General features: G+C 38.4%; 1 protein-coding gene across 1 annotated transcript in view; it reads right to left on the bottom strand.

The window, feature by feature from the left end:
* Nucleotides 1-247: 247 nt before the first annotated feature.
* The window catches only part of NOX3 (NADPH oxidase 3), a 38,497-nt gene continuing 13,800 nt past the window's right edge, over nt 248-24,944 (bottom strand). The window contains exons 6-13 of the mRNA XM_009095286.1: nt 23,342-23,523; nt 20,439-20,568; nt 17,191-17,283; nt 15,858-16,111; nt 12,255-12,417; nt 5,403-5,549; nt 2,606-2,730; nt 248-374 (exon numbers count right to left, since the gene is read on the bottom strand). Coding sequence (XP_009093534.1) covers nt 248-374; nt 2,606-2,730; nt 5,403-5,549; nt 12,255-12,417; nt 15,858-16,111; nt 17,191-17,283; nt 20,439-20,568; nt 23,342-23,523 — 1,221 coding nt within the window. The remainder of the gene's footprint in view (nt 375-2,605; nt 2,731-5,402; nt 5,550-12,254; nt 12,418-15,857; nt 16,112-17,190; nt 17,284-20,438; nt 20,569-23,341; nt 23,524-24,944) is intronic.

The following is a 24,944-nucleotide window of genomic DNA, read 5'->3' as shown; positions in this document are numbered from 1 at the left end:
TGGTTTGTGTGTGTTTTCACACAGGTGTAAAGGGATTCACAGCATCATTAAGCAAGCAATAAAAAGGCTAAGGGTCCAAATCTTTAGCTGCCATAGGATGGCATTTTTCTACTGAAGTCAATACACCTATTTCAATTTGCAACTCTGAATATCTGGCTTGAATGCTGCAGAATGAGTAGAGGACGGGAGAAGATGGGAAAAAAATACAGAGCCAGGTAATATCTATTATACAACTAAGAAGTACAGCCTAGAAACTTTCTTTGTTATAGTGAAACTGAACTCCTCTTGGATCAACTGACGAATATGAGTTGCATGTCTTCTGCAGGATTTTAGAGAGAGCCTTGGGTCCACAGAAGAATACACCAATACTGTTGCTGGAATCAAAATAACAACAACAAACGTGAGAGTAGCAGGGGAAATGGATACACTGTATTTTTTGCTTGCCTTCAGCTTTTCATCTTTTCAAATGGCTTTTTGAGAAATACATTTGAAAACTCTTGTGTCAGTGTATACTTTGTGTTATGTACTCTATGATTAGAGTGCTGCTACGTTAGAGTGTAATAATTTTAATAATTTCGTGTTTATTATGTCTCATTACATTATTTATTAGATTGCTATATTAGAGGTCACAAAAGGTTTTAAATGGTAACTGTTTGGTTTTGATCTTCATAGCTTTTTCAGAGAGGCAAACATACTACTTGCGCTGAAAATTTTAAGTGCTTTTTCTCCAGCTGAGTTAATTTTTTCCTAAAAAATTATACAAAATGCTCAATTACTTCTGAGTTTTCTTCTTCTATCCATCTCCCCACCCCAGCCCCCCTGCTGCCTAGTCTAACACTTTTCTGCCCACAGAAAATTTAAAAATGGCTGATTTAATAGCAACATTTGTAAATAGGTACTTTTATAAAATAAGAACGTGACAAATGTAACAAACAATTGTGTTCATATGTGCACGAGCGCGTAAGGAGCTGGTAACCTGGCTGCCTGCTAGAAGCTGCCTAAAGGGTTTCCCTCCAAGTACACTACACATAGTGCTTTAAAATATGTATGCAGAAGCAGATTCACACATGTGCTGTGCTGCTGGGGAAAGCCCAGTCTGCAGAAGTGCAGAGGAAGTGGCAAGTGATAGAATGAGTTTAGAAGGTTTGTTCCTGTAAAGGAGGGGCTGTGGATGTGATTTTGGTGCCCAAGCCATAGCCACCAGAAGTCGTGCCCAAATTGTTCTGGTGCTCAATTGCACCAGGTTTAACCTGAAGTGGTGCTAATGTGCTAAAAGACACTGTTACAGCCAGGGGGAACTTGTCAACCTAGGCACAGGGATCCGAAATTTAATCAGATCCTAAAAGCTGATTGTTTCGTCACACAGTAGAAACTCTCCTGTTTGACTCTTGAATCTTCTATAACTCAGAGCAAGAAAACACAGGGTATTCCTTTCTCATAAGGAATCCTTAATTCATGCAAGGTTTTCCTTAAAAGGTTCAACGTTGACCATAAACATGGGCATCTAGGCTCACAAAAAAAAAAAATTGAGATTTTTCTGTTAGTTTAGGACTGGCTTTCTATGGAACTACCTCAAGATCCAGTAGGGAAAGCTAATGCCCATATCCCCATTGAGCAGCAGAAAAACATTTTTATCTCATCTGTACTTACAGTTGCAGAAGTCACTAATGTTAAAAAGTAATGTTTCAACTATAACTTTAAAAGCTGTGTTTATATAGTAGAATCCCTATGAAAGGTCTTTCAAAAGTCATATTTTCTATTCTTGGCCTTTTTATGCTTTTAATCTTTCATATTTCCTGATTGTATTTATTTTGACCTCCATCAAGTGAATTCTCTATTACTGTTATTTTTCCAATTTTATAGTATTCTTGTAGCTTACTGTATTCTCTTTGATCTCCTCCCTTTCAGCTTTTTCTTGGGTCTTTTTCATCTTTTAAAAGAAGTTTTCTCCTTTTTCTTTTTGTATCTCTGTCTTCCAAGTGCAAGCCTTTATTTTGCATTAGCAGGTAAATGTTTGGAAATCACAAAGTCACAAAGATTCTGGAATTTTCTTCTGCTGAACACAAAATATTTCAAATTCTTGCTTCAAAGGCTTTCAGTAACAAAGAAGCTTTTCTCAGACCACTAGCAAATCCACCAAGTTCAAATGAACTGTCTTTGCTAGCAGAGATGAACTAATAACAGAGCAGCATAGTCTTGCAAGAGCGGCCAAATATGTTAGGGGAACAAACATATCCTTGACATCATAAGAAAAAAATCACAGTTTATCTCTTTAATAACCATCTTCAAGGGAAATTAATGCTACTTTGTCCTTTGTGCAGAACAGTAATTGGATTGTGTGTTTCAATTATATCTGGACAAAGGCCAGGATATTGAAATACTTCTAAATATTAGATTTTCTTGTCCAAAAATTAGATTTTATTGGCATTCTCTTTCCGAGATTTCTTCATTAAAATCTTCATTAAGCATAAATCTTCTTTCCACACAGCAAAAAAAGAAGAAATTGTTTTAAAAGGGTCATTTAGAAAGGTTTTCTCTCCCCTCCTCCCACTGTTTATGCTGAGAGAAGAGTTACCTAACAAGGTTAGAAACCAGCCTGCCTTACCTAGGATGGTTTTCAGCTAGTTTCTTGAACTCATTGTCCCAGTTTGGCCTTCCATAACAGGTTTTCTGTCTCAAACCAGTAATTACATCCATCTTGTCATCACAATGTAGGGCTATGTGAGTAGCCTAAAGGCAAATTAACAATAATTTTAGAGTCAAACACATACATCCAAGTAAGAGGCAAAAGCAACAATGCTGGGAAAGATGGAATGAGGGAAAGGACACTCTACAATTATCAAATGGAGGAGAAGAGAAGGAGAAAGAGAAGGAGAGGGAGGAGAGGGAGAGGGAGAGAGAAGGAGATGAGAGTTCACAATATTACTAGAATTGCGAAAAGCCTTTCCAAAAGTACCTAAGAGCCTCAGGTAGAGGCAGGTGCAGAAAGTGGATCACCTCAGGTGAAGCCCTGAACCAAGTGAGTTTCTCAGCTCCCAAATGCCAGGACAAAAATCCCTTTTTTCATGGGCATTTACTGTCCTTCTGCTCCTATGCTGTACCCATTACTGTGCTGTCTGGGTACTTCCCAGGTGCATTTAAAACCAAAAACCACTGTCACTCCTAACTGTACTGCTCTTGTGTAGGGGTAATATGCTTGTTTCCACTACAGACTATCATTATTGCTGTCACTATCAAGAAATGAACAGAGGGAAGTAAGTTTAAAAATGGACTTTGCATTTTGTCCAGGCCCTAAGATGATTATAATCATTTTTTGCAGAAGTGGTTGCTGAAATTTAGATCCATTTTGTAGGAATACTATTTCTTCTTCTAATGAGTCTTCCATGTTCCTTACCAACACAATTATTCTTGTCAAGCAAAGTGGTCACAAGAGGTCATGTTTCTAAAAGCTTCTTCTTGTTAGTTTGAGCCAGTGTCATGAAGGATTTGGAATAGTCTAAGAAAGACCTTAAAGTGTTTGGTAAGAGTGGGAGGTAGAAAACTGCGGAATTCTTTAATTGTTTGCAGCAAAATTGTCCCATTGATGAGATGGGCTGTTCTCATTAAATGGAAGTTTCCCAGGATATTTGATATTAGCCTTTGCAATAGCTCAGAGTGCTAAGGTTGCCTAGGAGCCCCAGGGGTATTGCAGGGACTTGTCCAGTCAGAGGCAGACCATGTGCCTTATCTGCTTGACCATCTGTGGCCAGCATGGAATCTGCAAAGAGCTCAAAGTATTGAACAAACATGTCTGAGGAGTAGACACGTGTCAGTAAAGGCCATGGTTTAAAGGTTTAAAATGCCCATCTTCCTTGGGTTCAACTTCACTTGACTACTGATCATCTGTATGGTGAGACAGGGAGAGAACCCTGAGAATGTTGTTTTGTTTTTTGCTAGGGGAGAAGTAAAATATAATGCAAATATTACTGATGCAGAAGCTCAAATTTTTAGGAGGGATGAACAGGAATTTACTAAAAAAAAAAAAAGTCCTATAAGATTAGGGAGCTTTGTGTGTATCTGAAGAAGATGATGTTACTGAGCACAGTGCCTAGGTGAGAGTGGGAGAAACAGCCACTGAAGAACCTTCCTCTGACAGGAATCAAGAGAGATCATGGGGTTGAAGAGAGGAAGAAATCCCTTCAGAAAAGTGCAGGGCACACAAGTGAAGAGAGACAGATGCCCACCATTGTCAAGAACCATTGTCACCCTACCTGACCTCTGGCCTGATATTTGCCCAAGAGGGAAGAGAGGTGATAGCTGAAAGATGAGGGCAGCTTTGTGGTTTTCAGGTTCCCCAACAGCTTCTTTAAGAGCAGGTTTTAGGTAATACTCTGTGATATTGCTAATGCAGAGCAGTAGTCTCTATATCTGCCATATACTTCACAATGGGAGTGGATTTTTCTGAATACAGCTTTATGCCCTCACCTCACTACTTGACAGAAACTCTAAGGAAAGCAGAAAGAAACAATGGAGGTTTTGTATCAGCAGAGAAAGAAAAGGAAAAGCTCTATGAAATCTGTATTTTTTTCATCTCTGCTAGGCAGCCCTTCATTCAACAGAGACAGCAGGAAATAAAACAGTAGAGCAAAGACTTCCCTGTTAGAATTTTTCTGGCAGGTGCCTGACTTACCACTGCATGATCTGAGTGATCCATTAAAAATGGAAGAGAGAGAGAGAGAGAGAGAGAAAATCAACACATTTGTGTTTAGCTAAAGACTAAAGAGGTTGAATAATATTGACCCAGTCTTAGAATTAAGTGCCTGAGGTGGTATGATCCAATGAAGTTATGAGATGGCAAATTTAAAGTCAATCAGAGAAAATGTCTTTTCAAACAACATGAATTAGACCATGGAGTTGGTTGCCAAAATTTTCCAAGTGCAGTACATTTCAAAAATGCACTGGATATATATATGTATATATATATGTATATGTATATATTTATTTATGTGTATATATGTGAATTACTAAAACAGAAGTTGTATTAAATAGTGAGAGTAAATGAAACCTACACTTTTTAGACAGTCCTCAACATTTCAGCACAAAAATGACAGAATCTGATGAAAGACTGTTCTTAAGACATAGACAAAATATCCCTTGATGAACACTCTATGCACTTTTCTGTGAGACGCCTGGTAACCATCTTTGCCCAAGACAAGGTGCAGGATTGGAGGAATCCCTGGCTTGATTTCTCCATTCCTGTTTTCCTAAATGTGAGATGTAAACAGACATCCTAGGATCTTCATATTTACAGTTATTTTTCTCTCTGCTTCATCCATCATTTATATAGCTGTTCCTGTTCCATATGTTACCGTACTGGAAAAGCAAGGTACATTAACCCTGACTTGTAACAGTTTCATTATTACCTGACTTTCATTCCAGCCAGTAAGAAATATATGATAACTGAGAAAATCATTTTTCCATTTTTCAGACATTTTTGCTTCCAAATGGAACAGAAGATCAGCAAACCACTCAAATGCTGATGGGTCTCGACAAATCCAGTAAAAATAAACCTGTCAAATACAGTAAAGAGATTTAACAAGAAGCAAACTTTTGATAATACTTAATAATTACTGGCTCAACTCATTAACCATATAGTGTGTTTTTCTTCTCCACACTAAATTTATAATAAACATAATTGAACATCATTTTGACATTTTTAAATTTGGATTGTCATCCTAAACAATGAGTGAATATATTAATGTGCTAGTGAAAGTAGGCAATGGGCAAGCTTCCCAAAAAGCCCTGCCAGTGCATCTCTGCTTTGACTTGTAATACCTAGCCTTTCGTTTCTTGAAAATAATATGATGATTATTTGAAATTTTGGATTTATTTAGTTTTATTCCGCATCGAAGCAAGGAATTCCTTGTTTCTCAAGATGTTATGCCATAGCTAACTCTTGATGTTGCCAAAAGGTAATTAAGTTCTTCAAGTCATGTGCCCTGTATAAAACAGGTGAGAAAAAGTCCTTATTCCTTTTTAAAAAATGTATTTCATGTTTAATTTGGAGCATCTAGTTCCTAGGGAAACCTGAAACTAAATTTACAGTTGCCAAAAGGGTAAAATGAACTGCTATCCCATGATTGGTTTTCTATTGTTTGGAACCCTCCTCTCTATCAAAAATTGACACAATTTCTCTCATCCAGATTTCACTAGTTTCACTTTTCATCTTTTTTGTTTATTATCTACTGGGCTGGAGAACCTGTTATCAAAGTTTTGTTCTACAGGTAGAAATTAGAGGATGAGATCAAGTCATCCTATAATTGTGTCTTTGGCAAACCAAATGTTCCTGAGATCACTGCCACTGAGGGGCACCCTTTAATCATTCCTATGGCTTATTTTTCCTATTGCAGTAAATAAAAAACATAGCAGAAGGTTTTTTTTTGTTTTTTTTTTTTTAACAAAGAAGATAATTTATTAATATCTTGTCAGAAGGTAATGCTTGCATAGGAAAAAATAAATCTTTCAAACAAGACTGTTAGTCATTGTCCATATGATGATGAGTTTCTGTTTCAAGAGTCTTCCTCTGGTATCTTCAGCTGGAACAGTGGGAGTCCACAAGAACCTTTTTCTGCCCAGTTTTTATAGCCAGCTGGCCCAGGGATCATTGTGACCACTCCTGCACGTGCATGATCTATTGTGATCTGTTGTCTTAACTGTATATAAAGCATATTCTAAGTAATTAGCTAATTCTAGAATTCTAATTCTGTCCTATATGACCGCTTCTGCAGGAATGGTTTCTGATGACCATTTGCAAATGTCTTGTCTGTGTACAAATTAATAAAGTTTGCAGCAGGAGCTGCCTCAGAACTGATGAAATGCCCTTGTCAGGATCTTATCTATGCACTGAAACTCAGTCACTCCTGGACCCATCAGGAGTTACCTTAGGGAGTCTTCAGCGCCTTCATGATTTCCCAGCTGGAAATCTCCTCTCACAATGTGTGCTGTGTAGAGGACTGGGACCAGTCCACCCCCTGGTTTCAGCTCAGTGCCTTCTATGAAGCCAACACAGATGTGGAGACAACTCATTTGTACAGGAGTTCCTGTTCTACCCAGAGGATGAATGCCCGAAATTCCCAGGCTGTCTGTCCAGGTACTACCCTGATGGCAGTATGAAGCACAATTACAAGACAAGTCTGATTGCAATTCTTATTACTCAAATTCTGTAGCTCTTGCTACACACTCTACCATTATTTTGACCAGATGGTGCCAAACCTCAAATGGGCCTCTGCCCATTGTATTTTTACAATGGCTGTGTATTTTCATAATTTATCCAAAGAAGAAATTCTCAAACATGGAGGAAGTCTAAAAATACACAGTTTCAGATGTGAAAGGAACAGCAGGAAGGACAATCTATAAGTTTATAAAAACTGGATGATTGGAACTTATTTTATTGTGACTGTGATTTTTATTTTGTTGCAAAATCCTTTGGCTTTTTTCAACTCATCGCCTTCTCTGCTCACCAGCCCCTCTGTCTTTTATTGTACTGCAATATCAAAGGTGATCTGGAAGGTATGTTCCCAAGGCAATCATTAACTCTTTTCCACAGGATCAATGGGGTAAAAATGCGTATTGGACACTTCTGAAATGAAAAACCAGAGAAAGAAACCAGAAAGCTATAAAGAGATTTCCCAAAGATTTAATATATTAGGTTGTCAGACTTCTGGTAAGGTGGTGGGAGAAAAATGTGGTAATACCATGCTTCAGTGGAGATTTGGTGAAAGACACTAACAGTAATTTGAGATGTTTCCTAGATCTGAGCGTACTGTAAGAGACCATCTGTGGTTTATGTAAGAAATATAAATGATGTATGATCCCAGAAACAGAGATAAGGCATTCAGGGTTAAGTAGGGTATTTTTACAGCCCAGGAATAAGCCTGTCTGTGGAACTTTAGTACTAACCATCTTGGCTGTTTGCTTTTTCCCCTCCTGTTTCAATATTTTGCCTTAAATATGACCTCATTGCTTTATGGAGGAGGGTTGCTGCTGATTTACCCTGGCATAGGTTATGAGGAAAAGCAAGCCCACTGATGTTATAGAGTTTCAAATTTGTGGCCAACAACAGCATTATTTTAAATTACCGAAACTAGGTAAGGTTCATAGCCTTAACCTGTATGTAGCTTTTTTGTGTCTGAGTCCTAAAGTTGTTCTATGTATTCAGCACCTCGAAAATCAGCCCACTGAGTGCTGTCAGTCTGTATCACACCATAGCTGTTGATTTGTAGTGAGAAATTTCTTCCCCCAGACTCTACTTGATCATCTTATTTCTCAAGTTTTTTCAGCAGTGCATTTGATGGAAATGTATATTTAGTACGTGTGTGTGGAGAGGAGATATGTGTTTCTAAATGAGTAAAGAAACGTTCATGGGGTAGCAACTGGGAGCATGTGGGCAGCACTGGGAGATAAGCACATTCAGGGAAGGAGGAAGGCAAGCTGGCCAATGAGTTGAGACAATACAGTCTTCAGACTGGGGAACTGGTTTCCAGAACATCAGACTATGCATCTTGAAGGAGTGCTTTTAGCTGTTTGCAGGCCTGGCTGTCACAGGAGCAGCCAGTCCCACTGGTTGGAACAAGCCACCTCTGGCACACTCCTCTAAGGAAAGGATGCTGCTCTCTGAAGCTGCAAAAATTCCTTAAGCTCATCCCGTGGCACCCATTGCATTGCCTCTGATTTTCACGTGGAGAGGTGGCAGGCATTTGGTGATGAAGAAAGACTGCCTTTGTTAGAAGAAGTATTTTTGGCTGCGATTATAATCTTAGAAAGAAAAGAGATAGTGAAGAAGTGTGGCCTATGGGTAAAAGGAATTAGTTTCCCTTAGATCAAAGAGGACTTCTAGTCTAATATGTTAAAATAAATGGTGTTTACAAAGAAGTCTTCCTTTCTTTACACTGGCTGCCCATAGCATAGCACAACATATTACATATATAATTAAAATACAATAAATGCACCAAAAAAATTAATCCTTATTAAAACAGTAGAATAAAGTAGCTCCAGTGCATTTATATAATTAAAGATTATTTTGAATCCTGTTTTTTTTTTCTTGTAAGCTTTGTACTATTAACTGACTGCAATTCTTTAGGACCCTTAAAAATCTGGTTTAGATTTATGTTTCATTAGTCTCCACCCACCCTACTGCCATCAATTGCATTTATCAGCTTGATGGCTTGCCCAAGTAAACTGCCTTAAATTTTCCAAGTGCTCTTTTTGCAAATTGAGTTAGATGCAGTATTGCTATTAATCAGATCAAAGCAGGGGTTTGAATAGTTGCTTATTTCTGTAACACGCTTGCAATTCATGGATATTTATCCTTCAGTTTCCTACATCCTGTATTTTGTGCAACGGACAAGAGCAAGAGCTGTGTTACCTCTTTCGGGTAAGGGGAAAGAGCATTCTTTATAAATCAGCTTCCATCATGAGGAAAGTCATTAGTAATTATCTGTTGGTGAGCATTCATCTGCTTCTCCCTGCTCCCTGAGGGCAGAGTTGGAGCTGCAGCTCTGGGCAAAGCCAGCTTTTCACTAAACAGGTGTCAGAGGAGGACACCCCTCTTCCCTGACTCTTGCTGCTCTGTCCTAGGCATGATTGAGTTTTCCTCTCAGTATGTAGCTGAGAGGAAAACTCTGAGGCTCAACTGCCACAACATGCTGTAGTTGTTTAAGGTACACATGGATTAAAAAAAAAAATTAGACTACTTCATGGATGAGAAAGCCACAAAGGGATATTAAAAACAGAAGTACAGCTCTTGTATCAAGGGGTTACTGAGCTATGAGTCTCTCAATGGTGAGGAAGTGTCGTGCAAAAACCAATCACCATCTGATTTTTCTGGTCTGTATACTTTTCTCTAGGTGTTCGTGAAGAGCTACTCTTGGAGACAGTATATGGGGCTAGATGGATATTTGGTGTTACTCAGTAGGACCTTTCTTATGTCTTTTGTAGGGAAGAGAAAGTGGATGCTTGCTAACACTAAAATCTGATGGATCAGTACAATTTTATCAATTTCTATAGCAATTGATCTGAAAAATGAGACCACTAATGAGAAAAAAAAAATCGTATTATGCATAACTAAAGCCAGTAGAAACTTTCCAGCCATGCCTGGTAGTACATGCAAAAAATGATGGGGAAATGAGGGCTCTAAGGCTATTTAATTGTGAAGAATCAATTAGATAAATGTATACTCCTTTTGATTTGTTGGTTTTTTTAAATTATACAGCTGCAGACATTATGGAAACTATGAGTATTTATATCTCAACCATATGTGGGCAACACTAAGAAATATTAGTTCAATAACTGTAATGATAGTTGTACTCAAATCAAAATGAAGCTGTTAAAAAAAAGAAAAACCTCTTATTTATTTCCTTAATAGACATTTCTATGGTACTCATCATGGCAAAAAGAGAGTGCTGAATACTTTGAGGAAGATTAAATTATTTGTAATTAAACTACAAGTGGAAGCTTTTAACCAATGGGAAAGAAAAAAAAAAGTGGAGCTACCCTGAGATTAATCGCTCTGAGATTACTGCTAAATTTTTTTAAGTAATGCTGTGAACTTCGTCATGACCTTTCATCCACTCTTTCAAAATATTTTAGAAGCACTACTGAAATTTAGCCTTATAACACCTGTGAAAAATAAACATCATTATTCCCACTGCACCAATAAGGAAGCCAAGATATAAAGAAAAGACAAACAGAAATCCTGATAATTTTGTGTTTCACAGGAATTCAGAAAAGCTATAGAAAAATATAGAAAAAAATTTTGTATAGCAGAAAAGCATGGCAGGATGCATGATGCATTTATCTCTGCAGGCACGCTTAGCCAAAATTCTCCCTGTGAATGAACACCTTTAAGTATTCTATTGATGCATAGTTGAATTCTGTTCTTTTCCCCTTAACATAGCAACAATGACAATAATAACAACAAAACTTTTAATTATATACATGTAGAGTATACATAATCTACATATATAAAGTTTGTATGCATATGCATAGCTCTCCTTCCGGTGAAAAAGATCATCCTGGTACAATCGTAGTGTTTGCAAATACACTTATTTTCTCAAAAAGCATGTATTTCCATTTTTATTCCCCTCCCTTCTCAGTGCTTTTTCTGCCTCAAAGATCCCCCCTGGCAATTTGAACCTGTCCTCAACCCCTCAGTTACTAAAATCCCAGATGCTTTTTCAGTGGCAGCTCGTCATTAAGATGCCAGTTTTAACACTCTTTCATTTAAAAAGATCAGCCCCTTGGTCCTGCAATCAGCTCCATATGTATTGACCCTTTCAGAGATCTGTCCCTTCCAATGCAATTTCAATGTTTGTCCTTAAATGTGAAATGTAGAACAGCTCCTGATTCAGCTTTTAAACTGGAAAATGGCCTAAAAGCTGTAAGGTCCACAAGCTACCACTTGCCATGATGGATATGGAAGAGAATGTTTAATGCTGATTTTTTTCTGTGCCACCTTCTTACCCTCACCCCACTTCACCTTTTATCTCTTCTTCACCTTTACTCACCAGTGCTGCCTCACATGCCATTAGCAGAAGGTATATAACAGGTTATAAAATTAAGAGTATGTTAATTAATTTGGTGCCATCTTTACCTTATAGATCTGAACATATTTTTTCAACAAAATAATTAAAGTGGTGCGAGGGAGTAATATGCATCTTGATATATGCGTCTCATCCGGAGCTTAAATGCCTTTTATATTCCTTTTATATTCTGCTGGTTAATATCCCGACTTTGCAACGTGAGAAAAGCAGCACATGGTTCCTGAATGCAGCCTTCTGGACCAGGACATGCTGCTGAAGGACTCTGGTGAAACTTGTACCTGGGCAAAGAGCAAGTGCTGCCCTTCACTTCTGATTGAGATGACATTGCAGGATTTATTTTTCATAAGGAAGAGTCTAAGTTTCTTTTGTAGCTCCCTAATTATCCATCTAGCTGTGAAAGACATTCCACAGTTATCTCCAGTTGCTATTGAAAATCTGATCCTTCAGATTTTATTAAAAACATTGCAGATTGGGCTACCTTCTTTCTTGGAGAGTGACTGGGAGTTCAGGAGACTTCACCCCTTCCTAAGGCAACTGGAAAGGGAGTGACTGCTTCTCAGAGCAAGTTAAAGAGGCTCACTCAAGTGAGACTCTAGCTTTGAATTGCCTCTCTCCCCTGGCTGAGTAGGCTCACTTGCAGAACTTTTTAATGAAGCAATAAACTTTTCCACCTACCTTCTGCAGTGCCAGCACTGTGTTAGGGTTGCAGCATTTGTACCAAATGGATTTTAAAATAGAGGCAAATGGTGTGACTCCAATTCCTGCTGCAATGCACACACTGACTCGGTAGTGGAAGATGTCTGTGGTTGCAGATCCATATGGTCCATCCACAGCCAGTCTACAGCAAAGAAACATTTAGTCAGGAATCAACAAGACGTAAAGTGACAGAAAGGTTAACATTTGTTGGGCTACACATTGTCAAAACTGAATTTCTGTTAAAATAAAAGAGAAAATGCATGTCTAAGGTGGCACACAAATTGCCCTTACAAATGCATTTAATTTTCAGTGAGTGCCATTTAATAGCAAAGCAACTCTCTTTTCTGAAATGAGAGAAAAAGAGCACCCATGTGGATTTGGGGCCTGGCCATCTATTTAAGCATGCAATTGCAATTTTCTGGCTTTCTGAAATGTGATTAGTCATATAATTGCATGTCCAAATTTAGCTGTGGAATTTGCATATTTAATTATGAATTACTGAAAAGCATCCTGTTTTAGAGCTTTATTTGTTATATTGTACATATCAAAGTAAAGAGGAACAGATTATATTAATCATTTTTAGAAGTTCTGTATTTGAGTTAAAGTAATAAAGGAGAAGGCAAGAAAAAGGTCATCATATGCAAGGGAACTACTATTTTCTCAGCTCTTTCTGAAAAAGCAGTATTTCAGGAAATAATTTTTGGCATAATACTGTACTTAGTATCTGATGTAAAGGCAAAAATGTGTAGGGAGACATGCTTGTTGATATTACTGCCTCCTGTAATCATTGTTGCTGATGCCAAGAAATAAATTTTGGTCAAAATTAGAGATGAAAAAGATTGTTGAATAATGAGATTCATTCCTTTAGCTACATGAAATGTAAATACACACAGTACTTTGGAGTGCTCTTTCCAGCCCTGTCTTTATACAACATACATGCTTGGAAGATGGTTTTACCAACACCCCGTCCTTAGGGGAAAAAAAAGGTTTTTTCTTCCTTTTAGATTTTATGTTGTTTTGTGCTCTTTACTGCATGAATCATCCTTAAAATTTATCCTTAAATAGTACAGATAAATATGCACACAGGATTAAAATGAAGTGTTTAAACAGGAAGAGAAAGGGGCAGCCCCAAGCAACGCTACACACAAATATAGGGACACAATGTATCTCAAACATTATTGTTACTTTTTTAAAAGTCCTAACAAACATTTATTATTTTATTTCAATATTCAAGATGCCCTGCAAGTGCAGTAGCAAACAAAACAGCTACTCTGGTATAATTGCTAGAAATCTGACCCTAGACATAAAGATTATTTTTTTAAAATATGTACAATTATTCAGATTATTGCCCAGCCCAGTATTTTTAGGATACTCAAAAATTCCTGTAAAATATGGGTAATTTATGGTGTATTACTATAGTTCCTCAGAACAGCTTTCAGACAAGCCTTCTGTGTAGTTCAGTGTGAGGCTGGAAGCAATTCTCATTGTTGTCAGTAGATTGAGAAAAAATTGATCTGGAAGAAATTTCAAGGATTCTCTAGTCTGTTGCTGTGCTATAAGACAGGTTCAATTATTTCTGAATCATCCCTTGAAGAGATTTGTCTTGTCAGTCTGCTCCTAAATCCTCAGGTGACAGAGATCCCATCATTGGTTTGAATGCTTTACTCAGCCACAGCTATACAGCTGAGCCAAACACAAAACCTCAGAGAAAGAGGAGAAGGAGAAACTGAGCTATGCAGCTCATTCATTTGACCTAGACAGAGTGGATGAAGGGAGGAAGATAGTAAATAAAGTGCCAAAAAAATATTACAATTGTATTTGCTGAAGAGATGTAGAAAATAGGGCTGTGGACTTTCTTACTGTGGTTTGGATTGTCCATATTCTTCCTATCTGTTTCATTAGAAAAAAATTAGATTTATGGGAAAGGCAGGAGAAATATTTCATTTTGAAAAAGTATCATTAACAGATTCTGTGATTATTTTTAGAATTTAAACATTTGCTGATCACCATGATGATTGTGTAGCACTCCTGACTGTGAGAGCAGTTAGATTTTGGGCCAGTGTAATTAAACCAGCAATTAAGTCAGCCAAAATCCTGAAGAGACATAACATGGAACTTAATTATTTTCACATTAATAGCCTATTCTATGGTTTTAGCTTCCAAATTTGTCAGAAATCACAACTGCCTTTGCTACCTATGTATATGTAGGAACATTTATTTTAATCCTCTTTAAGTATTAAAAAAACAGATATTTTATTCTTAACCCTCCCTTATTACTCAGTTGCTATGTCTTCTATCTTCTGCACAGTCTCTGCTATATATTATTTTTTTATATAGTCACCAATTTGATGTATAACTCCAGCTATTGAAACTGTGAAAGAGCCCTGTTTTTTGCTGGTTTAACTATTGAAATATTCTTTTTAGTATATTGCAAGAAAGAAACTGAAAAATGTCATTAGGTGCCCTAATGAGATTAAAAAGAGAAGTGTTTATATATGACAGTACTGTTAATTTCAACCCTGCATTGTGGCAAGCAACATTTGATAACTTTTTCTCTTCCTCGTTTTTTACACTTGCTGTCAATCACTTTGAACAATTTTTGCTCCAGTTCTGCTGAAATGGCATACTTCTCATTCCATTTGACTTTAACAAAGGCACTGATTTCATTTCTAATTCTTATTAACTGATACAATGCAAGGACTGGACCAGATTTTCCAGTCTGCACCCAACCTCTAATAAAACTCTGCAGCTCAGTGGTATCTATGAGCTTTCCAGGGGGAAATCAGTCCCTGCAGTCCCAGGCCCTACACACTCCACTAGAATTTAAATGATCCTGTGCTGGGCTCTTCTTTGCTGAAAATCTCCCCTATTCCTGCAAGCAGTGCAGAAGCAGAGCTACGTGGCTTGAATCCATTCAGTACAGAGCCAGATCCTTGGCTGGAATAAGTCAGGATGGCTCCTTTGACTTCAGAGGATCCCTGCCTAACTTGGATCAACAGAGAATCAACTTTTTGCTTGTATTAAGATGCCAAAAATACATAATTTAAACACAAATAACCTTTATAAAGTAGAGCAGGGTTTGGAAAATAGAGACAATGTCAAAGGACACTATCAGAAAGAAGTAAGTTTTAGGCAGATGTTTCAGGGACAGCAAAATATCTAAATAACTGAAAAGGAAAAACTAGAATTTTGGATATTAAGTGATGGGTACCATAAGCATAGAGGCAAAAATCCAGCAGATATCTTCCAATGTCATTTATTAAGCAACTGTCTTCCAAAAGAGATATCTTTAGGTGTAGATATAGGTGTTAGAGATCCAGATGGAAGTAACAGAGATAAGGATGTCGATACAGACTTTAAGTCTTGAATGAGTCATTGCATCCTCTTGGTAGCTGCTGGCCCCAGTTCATTACTATTTTTTTTTTGTGGTGTTTTTTAGCTTAATGTTGTATTTATGAATCCAGAACTACAATCTAGTAATGTATCATAAAAAACACATGCAAAATTAATTAAAGTTAAAATGTTAACATTTCTTTAAAATGTAGAAATAGCATTTTAAAACCTATTGTCTCTTATTCAAACCTTGGTAACATCCACAATTCCTTCAGAGCTTTTTCCTCTGCTCCAAAGGCCTTGAAAAGGGCTGCAGTCCAATCCCCAACGAGCCGGATGTGGACGCTGAAGTAGTCCTCCTCGGGAGCTGAGGTGAGGGTGAAAGGGTGCCACTCCAGCTGTGAGACTGATGGGCACTGCAGGAATATATATTGGCCAGCACCCATTTTAAAGCCATGTTTCTTCATGTGGATCTCAAGGACTCCAGAGGAGTGCGTTACTACCTAAAGAATGATAAACGGACACATTTTATTTTGATTCAGAAGAGTAAATGTTTGTTTTCATTAGGTCACAGGTATCCCAGCCTGCACGTTGCAGTGTTGTTGCCCAATGGCTTGAGAGCATGTACAGTATTGTATATATTGTACATTATTATTATTGTACAGAGCATGTAAACTATGTGTTGTGGGACAGCTTGACTTCTGAGTGCAAGACACAGAGGAAAGGCTGTAACAATTCAACAATTTGTCAAATTTCTTGGTATCAGCTGTGCGCAATATAATTATAATATAATTAGAATAATTTCTTAATTCCTAGTTTTGCTCTCATGTAACACTACTAACTCTGTGGGATTACAAAGTAAAAAGCACAGTGAGCTCAGTGCTAATACACTTTTATAAAGAGGTAGTGTCAGTTAGGCAGCAGTTTTGTATGTTACCCATAATAGACTGAGATTCTCATATCACAGCCACTCTGAAATCAGCAGCAGGACTTATCCAATATCCTGTTCCCGTCACACAAGATACACCTGTTCCTAATCCCTGGCTTGATACACATGGACCCAGCTGCTTCAGTAGCAACATCCTCAGTCTATTCTGGTGTGATTTAAATAGTCCCTTGGCACACAGCTGGAGGAAATTGTTGCAGTGGTATTAGCGGAGCTTTGACTATGTATGCTAACTGATCGCATAACCCTTCATCTCCTTGGAAGACTCCAGATTTTATAGCAAAAACTGTGTGCTGCTACTGGAGTCAAGGTTGTCTCTGGCATTAACTGCAGTGGAACATGGTTTTAGCTCATTAAAAAGGGAGACCACAAACAGATGTTTGTGTTATGGTCGTGTGAAGCCCTGTACTTCATTAATCAAGTTTGGTCCCACATGGAATATTCTTATGGATTTGCTATCGGAATAAATGCAAAATGTAAAATCAATACTTGGCTGAAAACATGGTAATGATTGAAAAGTTGCTGAAGCTAGGAGTAAAAAATGAGGTCCCTCATATAGAGAGGTTACCTAAAAACAATAAAAAAGTCATTGACATATTGGGGTTTTTTTGCAGATACGCGAGCTCTGTTACATACCTTAGTAATTAGGACTTCTTGTTGAAATCTCCAAAACCTAACAATTCTTTCACAGATGTACAACACCATAGGACTTAAAACCCACTTCCAAGCCTGTAGAAAATTCCATATTAAAAAGCAATGTTTATTTGAATGTCTACAAAAATACTTTGCTTTTCTGGTTTAAATCAGCAGGTAGCCTAAAATTAAATTACTTGATTTTCTGTAATTTTTAGTTTGTCTTTCTCAAGAGAGTATTTGTGTTCCTACTGTAGCTGTTCTGGCTTTCTTGTGGAAGAGACATATGGGACTCCCTCACAAACACAGTCCAAAAGCAGTGCTAATATCTATCTGTACTCTGGCCAAGAAGAGTCTCTTAAAATGTTTTCCTATTAAAAGGCAAAGGATTAGTCTATTTAGGTGATGTTACATACAGTTGTCATTGGACCTGAAGCTGTATAGATGCATACAGTTATACAATATTACCCATAGATTTACCTTTATTTTTTTTGCCCAAATTCTTAAGTATTTCAAAGCAGGCAGGTAGGAGTAGCTGTTATTGTCAGCTGTGAGTTTTCTGATGGTACATGAGAAAACATTAAGTCCCAAATATTCAATTAGAGAAATGGGAAACATTTCCATTTAATCCATTAGTCAACTCTTTATCAATTTTTTTTTGTTTTGTTTTGATCTGGGATTCTGAGTTGGTCATATTTTTTAGCAGATGATTGCTGTGCTTGCACTTGCTAATCCTATGTACTGATCACTGTAACAATCAGAGATACTTGGCTATTGAAGTATACGAGCTGATCAATTCACTGTGTTGCACTGATAGCTAAGATAATTAGATATAACTGAATCTTCATGATTTAAGAAGAGTGTGGTTTTTTTTCATGAGGAAGAGACACTGTTTTGTTTCTGCTTTCATTAATTACACCTCTTATTCTAGCAAACTGGATACTCCACAATCATGTGGCTTTTAAAATTGCCAGAGAGTAACTTTACTTGCTGAAACATTGACTTTGCTCCACAAGCTGGGTAGCCAGGGTTATAAAATATCTTTTATGAGAAGCAAGCCATAAAATTGTGTGACTTCCTTAGAAAGTGCTAAGACGATAGAGTGGCAATTTCCCAAGGTTAATTCTTGAAAATTAAATTAAAAAAAAAAAAAAAAAAAAAAACAGAAAAAAGAGCAGGATTTAATAATGGGAAGAAACCAGCATAAGCCAGAAGATTCTCAGCTAAAGCAGAAACTCAACACATCCGTTGTCCCTAAATACTACAGGTGTCTCTGCGCAGTGGGTAATCTCATGTCTTGAATACATTTGCATATATCAAGGCACAATAATGATGAGATCTGTTTTTCCTCCCTTCCATTTGTGCTACCTGTAAATAAAAGCATGTGACAGGAATGATAAGGTTGCAGGCTACCCTGGGCGAGAGCTCAGCTGGGATTTTAAATGTGCCATCACTCCTGCGCAACGGAGCCTTCAATCCAAAATGTCTCTTGGCTGGGTTGGGACAAGGTGGCATCCACCATGGGCTCCTAAGCTACATGGCTCCTGGCTGGCTAATCAGGGCATCAGTATTCTTGCCCCAGCAGTGTTTCCTCCTGTAACGAGAATGAACTGGGATGGGGCGGTGATGGGCCAGGCGAGGCTGTGAGGACAAAAGTCCGGATGCCTCGGGTCAAGGGAAGTGCTCCATCATCCTCACTAGGAGCCAGTCTGGGCTGCTTCCTATCTGCTGAAATATGGAGCAGGGGAGCACGTGTGGTGTGACTGAGAGAGGCCTCTGTTGTGGTAGCCTTCCCCAGGAGCCCTAGCTGGCGTGGTGTACCCTCTAGTCACTTCACAGTGTCCCAGCCATGCACAAGGCTGTCCCCTCCCTGCTCCAAGGCTGCCCCACCTGCACCAGCCCCTGCCAGTGCTGCAGAAACCTTGCCATGGCTTCTGAGTGAATCTGTGCTGTTTGTCCGTGGTGCCTAGCAGGTATCACACCGTAGCACATTACACATCCAGCAAGGCACTGTTCATATAGATGATCTATATGCCATATGGTATTATCACAATTCATTTAAAGTAATGTGACTTTGCAAGTATGGCCCTGGGTAGGCAGGAAAGTGTGACAAAATAGGTTTAACACAGAGAAGTGGAAGTTCTTTCCAGTTAGTTTTATGATAATGAATGTCAAGACATGCTGTTGGAAGCAGGCTGGTGTCTGTATTCATGGTGTGTAGCCATGTATTGATTTTTATGGTGACATTGTAGCTGAAATTTTTAGAGAGGCATTCATTTTCTCATTAATATGCAGGTTGGATAGTGGCTAACAATAGTTTAGTTTAAGAAAAATCTATGTCAGCCATTAAAAGAGCTACCAGACACTGAATGCTAATTTTTCTCCTTTAGGATTTCCTTTGGTACGTTTTTTTCTTTTTGGAAGAAACAACAGAAACTTGCATATGAGCAACCTAAATCTTGAGCTGAAAATGTTAAATGATTTTGTTTGTATGCAAGACATCTGACATACTGTACAAGTCTGCTACTTAATTACCCCCTGTGGATTTGCAATCTTGTTCTGGCAAAATCACCCTTCCGTGGGACATTTTTCCTGCCTTTTGCCTTCCCTTTCATAATTCATTGTTTCAAATTCTCTCCTTTTTTACCTAACTTAAGACATCAAGACTGGACAGTATGAAGCGTATGCCCCAAAGCAAGGACATTATTTTCTCTGCACTTTATTCTCCCTTGGTATTTAAACTACTCCTACTAAAGTACTGTTAGTTAAAATAATAATATTAATTTGCATCCCTAGCTTTACAGGTCTATTGTATTTTCTGTATCTCTACCCTCATAAGGTTTTCACTTGGAAGGTATCTCTGTGCAATGAGCACATCAAGGATATTTGGGATACTGAATTATTATAAATAAATGTATATAACAGATCAGAGAGAGTACAATTTTGATATTCATACCCTTCAAAGAGAGTGTTAGTGTTTTCTAACTAAAGGATCTTCCAGAAATAAAAATTTATGTTAATGACATGAAAATTGTACACAATACTCTTCACCTGCACTGATTACAGAGGAGTTTGGGAGCACTATCTTATGCAAAGGGAGGGATCCTGGAACAGGAATGTGAAGCTACTCTTGAAATATGACACTAAGTGCCAGTCACTGGCCTACTCACCCCAGCCCCCTGCTCCCTAAGACATTCGGCCTCCCAAGAAAGGACAGTAAGTTAAAGGCAGAAGAGAAAAATCACTCTTACCACAGGTTTGTTGCCAGAGAACTCTGGCAAAGGGCACTGAGTGGTGTTCTCCCATTCCCAGTAGTGATCTTTACAGTAGGTGACATTGTGAAGCAGCAGACTCTGGGGTGTCTGACCTCGGACAAGCTGACTTAAAACAAAAAGGTTCATCAATGCTATGCTTCTTTCCAGGGTTCTGTGTTTCTCTAGGTTTTGCAGTAGTAATCAAATGCCTGTTCTGAGATAAATGAAAGTTTGAGAATTGGCCACTTCATTTCAAACCTGTTCTGCTCTTGTGTTCAAGTTATCTTTCCTTTAGTTTTGCACTTCTTGTTCAAGTTATCTTTCTTTTAGTTTTTCACTTCTGTGAATTTTTGACCAAAGGCAAGAAGTGTGCTGTAGTATTGGTGTCCATCAATGCAGCTGAAATGGAGAGAGCCCTTGCATAGAAAATATACATGTATGTGGCAAAATTTGATTTCCAAGTTCTTTGGAGCGGGCTCTTTGACCTCCTCTATATTTGAGCATCTTGGAGTGTTTAGTAAAGTGATAAAATTTAATAGTGACAGACCTTCTCTTTCCTTTATTACTTTCTAAATGTATTTTTAAAAGCTATGAGTAAAGTCGGAGGAGTGTAATTAGATGTATAATCTCTAAAAATACTAAATTCTAGCTTGCTTACTTCTGAGAATGTTAATGATGTGAATTTTAAAAAATATATCAATCCTGACTGTTCTCTTTAAATGTGTTTCACCTGCTGTTGATTATGGGCAGAGAAGGAAGATTTTTATGGGGAAATCCAGTTTGTTTCTTATTGTTTCTCTGAATTTTCACTTCCACACTTAATTTGGCTCTGCTGCCTGTTCAGACAGAAAGAAAATGAGTTAGTTTTGAGTGAGGTTTGTGCAGCCACCTGGGAAGGAGGAAGAAGCGGAAGGAGAATGAAACCTTGGGGTTTGACTCTTTTTCATTAGCAGGGGTTGTTCTGGGGCAGGAGGAAGCTCTGTTGCAGTGCCCTCCCAGCCTGGAGCGAGCAGAATACTCATTGGATGGTGTTGATAGGGTTCTTCAGCCAGTGCCCCCGTTCTGGGGCAGCCTCTGGCTCAGTAGTGCTGGTCAGCTGGCTAGGCAGAGGGAGCTTACAAAGCTGAGGTTTCAAAGGGTTCATTAGAGTTGCTTGAAGTCAGATTCTAAAAGTTTTTTCAGAGAGGGAGGGGGGCATTTTAATCAATCCAGGATAAAGTCTATAGTGTTTGCTTGGAGCTCTGCATCTGTAAAATGGCACTAATTAATTGGGCCAACTTCAGGAGCACTTAAAGCCAAACTGGATGTGGCAACTCTCAAACCACAAGGGAAGAGGTGGGGAAAATAACACACCACAAACCATTGTACTGGCCTGTTCCCTGCCCCATGATGAAGCATCCATGTACCTCCAGAGAAAAGGCACATGCACATGCTGCCATGGGCTAGGAAGTTCTACTCTGTCAAAGAATCATGGTCTGTACATTCTTTAGTGGTGGGCAATAGCATCTGAATATTTTATGAAATAGACATAAAAAGTGTATTATGATCACAAGGACAGGCTGGTTAGGGTTTTTAGCAACCTGGTCTAGTGGGAGGTGTCCCATCCCACGGCGGGGGGGGTGGAACTAGATGGTCATTAATGTTCTTTCCAGCACAATCCATTCTGTGAACACCAAATGACTGCCCTTGGACCTCAAAATCTTGACTACAGCTTGTGGCCATGTGCACACAAGCTAGCCAGCTGGAGAAGATCTATGGAGCAAAGCAATCTTTGTTGAGGGCCCTTCACAGGACATGTCTGAGGGCTACCTATGGCTTAGGACCAGGTCTGGCTTGGTCCTGTGAATGGATCACTTGTTAGCTATTGGAACACAGCAAAGTGTTTCTGTCACTGTATTTCCACCCCAAACACTGGGCTGTGCAGCCCAGGGACTGTACCGTGGTATGAGCCAAGTCCAGGGGGTGAGGAAGAGCCTGAGATTTACCTCAAAACTGCACTCCCTGAACTAAAATGTGAATGTAGAATAACATGAATGCTATCACAAATAATGAGAAAAGGAAGTGCAGGATAGCACAGAAGGGAGAAGAAGATGATGCCGGTGGAGCTGGAAGCAGAAGATGGAAATGTTTTCAGCTCTAAACACCTTGGTGCTCTCACTCTGCAATGACAGAAGATTTATCAGTCCCTGAGCTTCTCAGGGAAGGTCCCATGCATCTGCTGTCTCTCACTGTAAGAACCAGAGTCCTCTACTAAAGGGGCAGATCTTTCTTTTCACTGAGGAACAGGGAAACACAACCAGGCAGTCTCTCTGTCCATAAAAGCCACCTGGCTGGGCTAGTCATTGTTTGTTACTGTAGTCATTTAAACCTGGTTTGTAGTATAGTACCTAGCACTACTACACAGTATGTCTGTATGGTGAGGAAATTTGGGGTTCTGGTCCTTGCAGAGAAAGGTCAAAATCACTTTACATTTATGGAGGCACAGGAAAATGGCCACAGAGACACCTACCATAGGTAGATGACATACTGAAAGCTTCTCAAGCTTCTGCAAGGTCTCTTAAAAATGCCTTACAAGAGCTATGAGCATAAGGTCTATCCCTTACTAATTTGAACCCACAAAGTTTTGATTACTGATCTGTAATGTCCCCAGTTCCCAAGCATGAAAGTTCATTCATTGATAAGGTACAGGTTGTAAGATGGTAGAAGAGCAGCTGAATAAATTAAAGGATGCTTTAATTCCTCAGAAAAGTGATGTATTTTAAATTCAAAATGTTTTCATTTTGTAATCTAACCAAAGATCCCAGCAGTTTGTTAGTAGAAAAGCATGGAATTGTAGATTTGGATGGTGTTTCATCTCAAACTGTGTACACACACCCCATGTAGTTTACACAAACACTTACCCCATACCATGGACTATTAAACCAGTGAAGAAAACCACAAAGAGGTGGTGGGTGTACCAGAAAACCTCATAGCATGACCTTCTGATGAGCTCAGTGGATGAAGTCATGATCAGAATCAAAGCCACAGTTATCACAACTCCAGTTATTCCAGCTATTGTGGTCAGTACCTGTCCTGTTGTGTTCTAGAATAAGAATACATTGCTAGTATTAGTATTAGTAGTTACTGTTGTTATACCTTACTTTTATTACTACTTCTATTACTTTTATTATTGTTTCTGTTTCTGCTAGTACACTTGAAGCCAAAATCTTCAGCATGGGAACAAAACCAGAACAAGACATAGAGGCAAGGCAATCTTTCATTTTACCACAGAATAGCATTGAAAGACATCTCTCTGCTTTATTTCTACTCAGGCTTATTCCAAACAGATATTTAAACATTTGCTGCCTCTTACTTGTTTCAGGGATTAAAAGGAAGAAATTAGTCTCGTTTGTACTTTGATCAATTTTACTTACACACTTAATGAAATTGTGCCACAAATAGATAAAATTTGTGAGAGAAATGAGAAGATTAAACCTAGAGGTCTAATAAAGAAAACAGCACTAGAAACCAGCTTATTTTTGTGAAGTGGTAATGTGAGGTGCTAAGACACCTGTAAGATGTGGAACTCTTTTGTGCTTACTTTACTTCAAAGTTTGTGGGGCTGTAGAAGGCCTGAAATGGTACACAAAGACGGCATACTCTCATTTACCTAAAAATATATCTTGTTTATCTGTTCCTCACATTTATTTGGAGATACTTGGGTTTATTTTTTAAAATACATATTTATATTAACATTTTTATACTTGTCAGTGAAGAAACATTAATACGCTGGGCTGGAACATGTTCCTTCTTGTTCATGACTCAGAGATGTCAGCACAGGTCTGTATATCTGTCTAAACCCACCAAAATAAACTGAAGTGAGAGTGAAGATGTATTTTGAACACAACTGTCAGATGTTGATTGCAGTTATAAAGTGCAAATTGTGAAGAACAGCAGTAAAAATCTCACACACAAGATGAGAATCAAGCTAAATATGCCATCAGAGTGCAAATGAAGTCCCCATTTGGCCTACAGAGCATGTATATCTGTTTTCCCAGTGCTGATGCACAGGAGTGAAGGAGCTCAGCACAACTTTTGGATCCTGATTTGGTTCTACAGCTTAATACACTAGGAGGAAAAAAACAACCCTCTATTGTATTTGTAAAGTGCACTCATTTGATATGGAAATTCTAGAGGTCATAAAATTCCACAATGCCATTTTTACAGTCACTTTTTATGGTAAAATCATCCTTTCAAAAGCTCACACTTGACAACAAACAGTACATTTTCAAATGGGTACCTGTGAAGAGCGTGTTCAGATCCTATTTCATATTAACAGGATTGATCTAGGTGATATTTTGAACATTTCCTCTACAGTGGCTAGTTTGAATATTGAGATGAAAAAAGGCAAAATGTCAAAGACAGTATGTTGCTTCAATGGCAGTAGGATAACACTGAAAAGAAAGCCTGAATTGGTAATCTCAGAACCTTCTTCTCTGAAGTTAGAAACAATCTTTTGTTTGC

The sequence above is a fragment of the Serinus canaria genome, chromosome 3 (genome assembly GCF_022539315.1).
Source record: "Serinus canaria isolate serCan28SL12 chromosome 3, serCan2020, whole genome shotgun sequence".
Lineage (NCBI taxonomy): Eukaryota > Metazoa > Chordata > Aves > Passeriformes > Fringillidae > Serinus > Serinus canaria.
Note: the sequence above shows the minus strand (reverse complement) of the source record. Positions and strands in the feature narration are given on the sequence as shown.